The sequence below is a fragment of the Sebastes umbrosus genome, chromosome 23 (assembly GCF_015220745.1).
Source record: "Sebastes umbrosus isolate fSebUmb1 chromosome 23, fSebUmb1.pri, whole genome shotgun sequence".
NCBI classification, from domain to species: Eukaryota; Metazoa; Chordata; class Actinopteri; order Perciformes; family Sebastidae; genus Sebastes; species Sebastes umbrosus.
The window spans coordinates 21,632,156-21,642,374 of record NC_051291.1 but is presented as its reverse complement, the minus strand read 5'-3'; the positions used below and the strand labels follow the sequence as shown (position 1 = coordinate 21,642,374).

Genomic DNA, 10,219 nt, shown 5'->3' with positions numbered 1-10,219 from the left:
CCAGCAAATTTTTTTTTTTTTTTTTTTTTTATAAAGTTTTTTTTTGGGGGGCATTTTTTCATTTTTATTGACAGGACAGTGGATAGAGTCTTGGAAAGGTGGGAGACAGAGAGTGGATGCGGAAAGGGCCACAGGCCGGATTCGAACCCGGGCCGCCGCGGTCAGGACCAAGTCTTGTTACATGGGCGCCCGCTCTACCAACTGAGCTAACCAGGCGCCCTCGGCCCGCGAGTTTTATGTGAATGGCAGTTTGCCGTGGAAGGTCCCTTTGTTGCGCGAGCCCGAGCTGAACGAACCTACCAATCACAGTGGGGTATATGGCTCCCGGGGGCGGGCAATCGGCCGGGCTTGATGCAAGCAGAGAAACATTTCACAACAACTATGGCGGCGCCCGTGTAACATCGCATAAGCTTGATTAAAGCTTGATTTATACTTCTGCGTTGAATCGACGCCGTAGCCTGACGTGCACCTCTCCAGAAATGTAACTACACGTCGCGGCGACGCAGACCGCAACAGCTGTGATTGGTCCAGTCTCTCAGCGATGCTGAGCGGCCAGGACCCCGGACAACCACAGAAAGTTCTACTTCTCTCTGCCTCCATCTTTTCAATGTTTGTTCACACAAATCGACTCAGATATATTTTCTCTTTTCGGTGTTCCAGTAATGTCAGTAAAAGTTCTGTGGTTCAACAGTTATTAGCTCCAACTGCGCTCAGTTTCTGTTTGTAGTACAAGAAGAAGAAGAAACTCATAGAGACGCCGCCGCCAACTAGCGGTTTGGTGGTGTAATTGCAGAGCAACACAAACACAGCAGGCACAACTTTATTGTGGAGTGACACCAAGTGGAATGAATATATATCTTGTCACACATATATCATGTCTTTTTCAAAGTCTGCAGTGAAGAGAAAGGTTGGTGACGAGCACAGACAATTTCAGGAAAAGTGGGAGACGCAATAGAGGCCATGTTCAGAAGAACCATTCATGTTCTTCAATGTTCCATTCATGTTCAGGACAGTTCATGTTCAGAAGAACCGTTCATGTTCAGAAGAACCCATTCAAGTTAAAGAACTGTTAATAATGACGTTTGAGAAGATTGTTTTTTTTTTAACAAAGCTTTTTTTGTGGAATACCTGATGCGGCCCAGCCTCACCCAGACTCTGCCTCCAGCGGCCCCCAGGTAAATTGAGTTCAGCTCGGGCTCGCGCAACAAAGGGACCTTCCACGGCAAACTGCCATTCACATAAAACTCGCGGGCCGAGGGCGCCTGGTTAGCTCAGTTGGTAGAGCGGGCGCCCATGTAACAAGACTTGGTCCTGACCGCGGCGGCCCGGGTTCGAATCCGGCCTGTGGCCCTTTCCGCATCCACTCTCTGTCTCCCACCTTTCCAAGACTCTATCCACTGTCCTGTCAATAAAAATGAAAAAATGCCCCCCAAAAAAAAACTTTATAAAAAAAAAATAAATAAATAAATTTGCTGGCCGCACTAACATTAAACTTTCATATCAAGGTGGGGGCCACAAAATATCGTCTTGCGGGCCGCAATTGGCCCGCGGGCCGCGAGTTTGAGACCCCTGCTCTAGTGTTAACTATAGTATTTACTCCAGTGTTAACTATAGTATTTACTCCAGTATTAACTATAGTATTTACTCCAGTTCTAACTATAGTATTTACTCCAGTTCTAACTATAGTATTTACTCCAGTGTTAACTATAGTATTTACTCGTGTTAACTATAATATTTACTCCAGTGTTAACTATAGCATTTACTCCAGTTCTAACTATAGTATTTACTCCAGTGTTAACTATAGTATTTACTCCAGTACTTGACACCAGCAGAGTTTGGTTTATAGTTTTTATTTCTTGAAGTCATCAGTATTTACTCCAGTATTTACTCCAGTATGTACTCCAGTATTTACTACGGTATCATTTCACAGCAGAAAATCAAGCATAGAAACAACAAAGAAAAGATTAAGAACTATAAAGAATATTTCCCCTTTCTTCAGTTTTACAGACTTTAACTGTTTTTTAGGGACTTTCTGCTCTCACACATCCAGATTTATCCTTTTATACACATTTCATTATAAAAATAATAAGTTGCCATGACCTCACAAGCACATGCTTTTAATTTCGCCTCTAAAGCTTCGTCAACACAGCGCTCAGGGTTTTCAAAATAAAAGCCTTAACTTGTCATTGTTTCTGACAGGTTTTTACGCCGTGCTGGTAACAGGGAGATGTGGACGATGAAGAGTTAGGATATAATGTTGTAAACAGGTGATGACAGTAACAGAGAAAGAAAAGACCCACTGTGACATTCACTAACAAAATGTACAGGAGATATAGATATATAGATATAGATATATCTATATAGATATATCTATATCTATATAGATATATATATAGATATAGATATATATCTATATAGATATATCTATATCTATAGATATATATATAAAAAAAACTTTACGTAAACCGAGGCGAGAGTGGCAGCTTCTACAAATTGGAGGATTAATGTCGATCAGTCTGTCCGTGGTTGGGAAGAAAATAAATTAAAAGATTTTAATCTTTTTCGCATTCAGCAGTTAATTTCAGTGCTTCTGCAGAGCAAACAATGTGGCACTTCTGGTTTTTATCATCACTCAAAAAGGCCGTTTGCTGAAACAAATTAGAACTAGGATAATTAAAAAAAAAATTTAAAGTGTTTTTTTGCATCAGAGAAAAGTGCAATGAGCTTCAGGAACCTGCAGCTAAAAAAAAAAAACTACAGTTCTACTGAAGTTTGTGAAAAATTAAAAGAATAACCAGAGAGGATGTTTGTGATTGCAAAAAAAAAACTTTAAATTCAGACTTTTTTTCTATGAAGTTTGGCTCTAAATGATTCTGTTTCTAAACCGTACAGTTTAAGATTAAAATCTTGACGTTTAAATTATGTAGTGACATTAAAAAATCTTAGAAACAAATCTGAATTTCTTATAAAAGATGTTTTCTTGATAAAATCTTTTCCACAAAATTTTAAATTTACACATCTTGAGCCAGAATCCTTAGAAAAAAAGTCAGAATTTAGAGATAAACATCTCAGATTCTTTTTACTTTTAACTGAGATTATTTTCACAAAGTTCACAATCAATTCAGTCTGAATTTAGAGATTAAAGTCTACAAATTTTGACTTTCAACATAGAGGTATTAATCTTAGCTCTATTTTGTTCATTTTAATGTGATCTTAAATTATTTTGCAATCTTAATTTAATCTTATTACTGTTGGAAAATGGTCTAAAAATGTCTTCTTGATTAATTCAGTTTGAGTTTATCCAGGAGAGGATTTTTAGAGCCAAAGTCCATAGAAAAAAGTCAGAATTTAACAATAAAAGTCTCAGATTTTGTTTTACTTTTAACAACTGAGATGTTTTCATAAAGTTCACAATCAATTCAGTCTGAATTTAGAGATTAAAGTCTACAAATACTTTCAAAAACGAGACATTCTTATTTTTTTCCTTTTTTGTGATCTTAAATTATTTTGTGATCTTATTACTGTTGAAAGGTGGTCTAAAAGATGTCTTCTTGAACTCCATTTGAGTTTATCCAGAAGAGGATTTTTAGAGCCAAATTCCATAGAAAAAAGTCAGAATTTAGAGATTTAAGCGTCAAACTTTTTGACTTTTTACTTCTGTGATGTTGATTATTAATTATCTTGTGATGATGACGAACACGATCCTCTCTAGTTGTATGAAAACAGCAGATTGCGACCAATAAGAAGCCCCGCCCCCCAATCAGACTCACTCTCAACTGATATAAAATGACTAATAAAGTTGCTGCAGATCTTTTCAGAGGTGCTTTGCATCAGAAAATGAAACCCAGTGGTGTTTCCATCGACAGTCGGACTCCTCACAGTGACGTAAGGCACTTTGGACATGCCGTCCTCGCACTGCCTCGCATTCAAGAACAAACAGACAGACAACAGAAACACGTCGACTTCCTGTCGACGCTGTACATCGAGCTAACAACAGAAGCGAGAGCGGTAGTAGAGGTGTTCCTCTAGTACTCGGGAGGGTTGTGCAGCTCCTGGTATTTGGGCGGAGGCGTGGTGAATACGGCGGGGACCGTCATCAGGATGGTGGGTCTGTATGGGTAACGCATCTGGTGGATCATGAGGGAGGACAAGACCATGCCCAACAGCTGGAGGAGACAACAGGAAGAAGGTGAGTTAACATCTGTTGCTATCAGAGTAAAAGAACCGAGCCAGAAACGAAGCTTCTGTCTCTGCAAATAAAATAATAAGTGTTTATTAATTCTCACCGCCAGGGCAGCCAGAGAGAAGACGACTCCGATCATGACGTCAACGAGCAGCAGGGTGTAGTGGAGGATGACAGGGAAGCAGGTCTGAGGACGGGACGACAGAAAAGGTCATTCAATCAGCTGACAAGTCATGTAAATATGATATTAACTTGTTTGTGAGTTAAATTAATTTTTAATGTCCACTGACCTTGGTGTAGACGGACTTCCTCTGCATCAGACGCTGAAGGAGACGATTAAACGTTAATAACCTGCATTTATAAAAACACACCATGATTGAAGATGGTAAAAGTGAAAAGTTAAACTCACTCCGTAGCTGACTGACTGACACTTCCCCTCGATCTCGTACTCTTGGTCACACAGACACGATCTGGGGATGTCCTCCCTCCAGTCCTCATAGCTGAACAAACCACAGCAGTGCAGCTAAAACACCAGAGAAGAAGAAACACACTTTATTTCATATTAACTGCACAGACAAGAAGTATTTAATACAAACTGAGAGAAGACAGGAAGCTAAAGATGCAGCTGAAAGCAGGATGTGTGAAGTTTCCCTCTCAACCACTGATCTGTGGTTTTACATAGAAAACAAGCTGGTTTTCAACTGCTGTTATCTGGAAATATTCAGATATACTGTACAGTAGGTCTGCTGGTAAAAAGAAGCATGTTTATGTTTTAAATTTAGCCCTTTAACTGCGGAGGAGGGAACCTGACAAAATCAAAAATAAATAAATAAATGACAAGCAAAATTTAAATGCAGCAAAAATAATGTAGAAAATAAATATGGCCCTCTCATTTGCATAATGAGGCAGAAATGCGTAAAGAAATGTAAAAAGAAAAGAAAACAGAAATATATAAGTTTGGGGGAATAAATAACGACTGAAATGCAAATGGAAAATTGTGAATAAATAAATGAATATACACATCTAAAAATAATAAATAAAATTAATAAATACATTTAAAAATTAATAAAAATAAATACATGAATAAATATAAGGGAGAATTAAACAGAAGAGTAAATAAATAAGGGAATTAATACAAAGGTAAATAATTAAAGAAGCAAATTAAAACAGAAATATCAAATTTATGTCACATTTTATCAATTCAATTAGAAATGCATGAAGAAAAGAAAACAGAAATAAATTAGTTTGGGGGAAAAAATAATAGGTGAAATGAGAAATAATAAGTAAATGGGTAAATATATAAAAAAACACACATCTAAAAAATAAATAAATAAAAAAAAATATAATATATATATATATACAAAAATAAATAAAAAAATAATAAATACAAAAATAAATAATAAATGCAAAATAAATAAGTATATTTTAAACATTAATAAAAAATAAGAGGCGTAATAAATCAGGGAATTAATACAAAGAAATAAATAGAAAAGCAAATTAAACATAAATATCGATTTTTGTGCATTTTATCAATTAATTAATGAATACATTTTATTTGATAGTTATTTTTGTTGCATTTAATGGTATATTATTTATTTATCGAGTCATTATTAATTTTCTGTTTTTATTTTGGCAGGTTCCGTCCTCCATATGTGGAACCTTCACGCTTTACGCACATTACCCGAGTACGGTGAGTTGGAAACCCGGCTTCTAACACTATTAATGATCTCAGCATCACAGTGTCGACAGCTGCTTGTTTAGTAACAAGCAAAACAGGACAGAAAAGAAACAATACCATGTTTTGTTCTTCTGTAAATGTGGTTCTGAATCACTTAAACTAAATCTGACTATTTGATCGTAAACTCCAAATTATCCCCTTTCAGAAGAGACCAGAATCAGGACGGTTTTAAGAGCGGAAACCATTTTATTTTTGTTATTTTTGCTTGTGCACGAAAAGAAAGTGCTTATAAGAAAGTCGACTGCAGCCACATCTGTAAGAAAAACTACAATCGTGAAAACTGTTTTTAGGAAGAAGTAAAGGAGTTAAAACCCTTTCTGATCAGTTCCTCCATTTTATGAGAGTAAAAGCATCAAGTCAGATTCTTCCTCTTTATAGACAATAGGTGGGGAACTCATCTGACTTGATGTGACCTGAGTTGAAGTGCAGACAGATGTGAGGGCATTTGCATGTTAGTAAAATAATCCACTTCCTCCTCACTGCATTTACATAATTGCCGCAAAACAAGTGACGCAGGCCACACCTGGCTGCCCCCTCAGGAATTCTGGGTAGTGTAAACTGGTTGGACGACAATAGCCGTGAGCTGGAGAGTAAAGAACCTACTTAGGCTGGGAAACTTAAGAGCTCACAATCTCAAGTTTAGTCATGATAACTAAAGATGTAATACGTCAAATGTGTGATCACATTCAGTTAGAACGCGGTGTCGTGGACACAATGCACAAAAACAGATATTCGAATAGTTCGAATATACGTGTTTTTTGAAGGGAATATTCAAACATAAGTTTTGGCCAGCTTTGTGTGTATGTGTATATCTTACCTGTGTCTGCAGGCTTTCAGCCATGTTCTTCACATCTTCTGAAGCTTTATCCAGAGGAAGAAGCTCATGGAACTTCTCCTCAACGTGCCCTCAGCTGTGGGTTAAATTAACACGTAAAAACTTCAGTGTCTGAACAGATCAGCTGATTATGTTTGTATGTTGTCAGAAAATAGTGAAAAATGTTCCAATATTTTCTCAGTGGATCAGTTTTAAATCAGTTAACACCAGTAACCACAAAAAATACTGACATTTTATGGACTGCAACTTTAAAATGTGACCGTGAGCTGTTTTAATGACTCTAAACACATGAAATATAAACATACACAGAAATATAGAATAACTTATTATTAGCTGGATGGTCTCTTTAGAGCTGAACAACCATTAAATATCGGGTAAATCTCTTCTCTTGTACGCAGTAGAACCAACAGTAGAACCAGCAGTAGGGATGTTACCTCGGGACGGCTGATGGCGGCAGGAATACCAGCTCGGATCATCATCAGACTTCCAATAACCATACACACCAGGAACTACAGAGAAAAACAGGAAAAGACCGTAACTACAGTTGCACAATGATGCACGAAAACTTTGTAGGTAAGAAAAAACTGAGTGAATACAGGTTTCTACAGGTCAGCTGTCAGGTGGAGAAGGAGTTCATACACTCTTCTTATAAAATCTCTTAAAATTTAAATGAGTTTGGCACTTTTTAAAGAGGCAGCTACAAGATTTAGAGTCAAAATTAACGTTTTTTAAGCCACTGAAGGGAAATTAAGTGTTGGACAGGAATTGCTCTCTATATAAACACAACAACAGGAAGTAAAAAACAAAGAAAGCTTCTCTTTAAACTTAAGTCAGTTTGGGTTTTCCCATCAGAGACATCACAGATGATGTGAAACTGAAATTTCTTTAAAAATTCACACATTTCATCATATTCGATTTGGAAAACTCTTCTCACATCGTCTTTTATTGTGAAGTTTCGTCACCTTGTGAAGTCCATGTGTCAGATGATTTTACTCACCACGATCAGACACGCTCTGTTCTCCCTGTGGGCGCCGTAGGCTCCCAGGATGGCGATGACCATGGTGACGGAGCCGACCACATAGAGGAGGATGAGGCCGGCGGTCCGACCCTCCAGCTGGAAGCACAACAAGCGATGGAATGGTTCATATTTTAGTTTATTTTTAAAGACACTAAGTTATTTTTCTGTTTGTAATCGGTGTTAGTTCTTACGCCTTCGCCTCCATTAACGTTGGTGAGGATCTGAGACAGCAGAGCAAGCGCGATGATGAAGCCGCCAATGATCTGAAACAAAAAAAAAACACAGTTTGATCAGATCCAACGACTAAAACAACACATGTAAACGCACACAAGTTCCTCAATTATAAGAATAACCAGTATTTGCAGCCTTTTTTGAAGGTGTAACAACCCTAAAAGATTGAGAACAACTGCTTGTTTACTGAAGATCTGCAAACTAATCATTATGTTCATTACTGAATTATTATCTTTGTGATTAATCAATTAATTGTTTTGTATCTGTACTGAAACTCCGTCACAAACATTCCTATCAGGTAACCAGAACAATGAGCCCACAGGGGATAAAAGCCGATGAGGTTCAGACTGACCTGGTTTCATGAGGACAAACCCTCAAACAGGCCAACTAAAGTTACTGTAAATGAACACCACGGGCTTTTATTGTGGAAAAAAGGTCTATACTAAAGCTCTCTGCGGAACCAGACAGCTGCAAACTATTAAATATAATTGTTGTTTTGGCTTCAGACTGACTGGAAACCAGCAGAGAAACAAATCAAACAGAAACCAAAGCATCAAAACTCTCCACCAAAAAGCAGATAGCTTATAAAAACACTAGAAAATCCATCTGCAACAATTTTCTTTAAGCTTTTAAGACACTTTTGAAGAAAAAATAAGAAACATTTGATGGTTCCAGCTTCTTGAATGGTAGGATCTGATAGTGTCTTACATCATAGTCAATTGAATAACTTTGATTTTTTGGACAAAATAGTCATTTGACGATCACCCTGCACATTGCAAACTACATTAATACAACTCATTTTTAATTGCAGCCCTAACCAAAAGACTATAAACATATTCAATTGTTAATATAATATAATAAATCTAGACAAAGTCTCTATGCTAAAACAAAAAACACCGCATGATTTTCCTACAAAAAAGCAGCAACAAAACAAAGTGAACAATGGTTTAACATTAAAAACACTAAGCTACAATAAATAATACATCAATAATGGCCTGTTGGAAACACAAGACAGACGATGACTGTGCTCATGTTTGACACTCACAAACACGCTGATCATATTACAGTGAACTATAAAACAAACAGACTACAGACGTTAGCTACGCACTTTATATTCCCAAAGAGATCAAAGGCAGCCATCTTGACTTGTTATTAAAAGGTGCTGACTCACCGCGAAGAAGAGGTTGAAGATGGTTAAGGTGCGTTTGAGGCAGGTGTTGACCTGAGTCATGATTACAGATGAAAATAACAGATAAGACAGTAATGTTTGTAAACGCCGTGAAGCTCCGACTGACTGAGGAAAAGTGATGTGAGGAGGGGGAGCTGGGTTTAATTTACAGGGACAGACCGGGGGGGGGCGGTGGCTTCCAGTAAGGAGGCGGCGCCGCCGCCGGGATGTCCGATATGGAGACATCTGGCCGAAAAGAAAGAGATGGGCTGTATTCGAAACCGCATACTATACTAGTAGTACGTACTGATTTGGCCAAAATGTAGTATGTAGTATGCAGTATGCGAACAAAAGCAAAATCTCCAGTATGCCAAAAATACCCAGATGACGTACTGATTTGGAAAAATTCTCCAGTATGCATCAGACCAGTCTATCTCGCCTACTGTATCCCACAATGCAAAGCGCTGGAACAGTACAGGCTACGGGTACAAAAACAGCAGCCAAAAGCTGCTCGTTTTTTACGTATTTTGTAGCCATTTCAACACTAAATTCACTTCTGAAAGTTTTTGAGGCGAGAAATCAACTGTGTAGATTATTAATATCGGCAGTTTTACGAAGTTAGATGGCGAATCGAACATTTGTTCCACCGTTGTCGGAGTTTAGAAGCTCCACAGAATACTGTGACAGCCAGCGAGCGCCTGCCCGGGTCGCTGCCAGCAAGCTCAGAGACCGCTATGAGCTGCTGGACCTCACTCCGGTCTCGTAGACCAGAGGCTTTTATTTCCTTGTTGACGGATAGTTTGTTTAAATATCACAACACAGATGTCCATTATAAATTAACAGGAACCTGTGTTTATCTGCCTTTTTGGAGTTAAAAAGCTCCACAATCGCCCGCGGGCGTAGCTCGCTGGAGAGCCGGCCAGTGACGCTCACAGAGCGGCTGCAGAGCAGCAGAGTGGCGAGGGAAAAAGCAGCTTCTGACGGGGTAGAGATTCCTGATGAGACAACATGACACTTTTTTAGCATTTCTCTAATATCTGGAGGGA

At 38.2% G+C, this 10,219-nt stretch overlaps 1 protein-coding gene across 1 annotated transcript; it reads right to left on the bottom strand.

The window, feature by feature from the left end:
- Nucleotides 1-2,441: 2,441 nt before the first annotated feature.
- LOC119482712 (tetraspanin-8-like) lies at nucleotides 2,442-9,346 on the bottom strand. The gene is made up of 9 exons (XM_037760526.1): nucleotides 9,177-9,346; nucleotides 7,966-8,037; nucleotides 7,754-7,870; nucleotides 7,173-7,265; nucleotides 6,739-6,816; nucleotides 4,593-4,706; nucleotides 4,474-4,506; nucleotides 4,287-4,370; nucleotides 2,442-4,166 (listed from the first exon to the last, which is right to left on the bottom strand). The coding sequence occupies exons 1-9, from the start codon at nucleotides 9,234-9,236 to the stop codon at nucleotides 4,026-4,028; spliced, it is 792 nt and encodes a 263-aa protein (XP_037616454.1). The 5' UTR covers nucleotides 9,237-9,346; the 3' UTR covers nucleotides 2,442-4,025.
- Nucleotides 9,347-10,219: the final 873 nt, after the last annotated feature.

Excerpts from the sequence above, each read along its gene's own strand:
- LOC119482712 (XM_037760526.1), bottom strand. The coding sequence starts at position 9,236 with ATGACTCAGGTCAACACCTGCCTCAAACGCACCTTAACCATCTTCAAC. Across the intron at positions 4,707-6,738 it reads CTGAAAGCCTGCAGACACAG|CTGCACTGCTGTGGTTTGTT; the intron begins GTAAGATATACA and ends CTGGTGTTTTAG. Across the intron at positions 4,507-4,592 it reads GTCAGTCAGTCAGCTACGGA|CGTCTGATGCAGAGGAAGTC; the intron begins GTGAGTTTAACT and ends CGTCTCCTTCAG.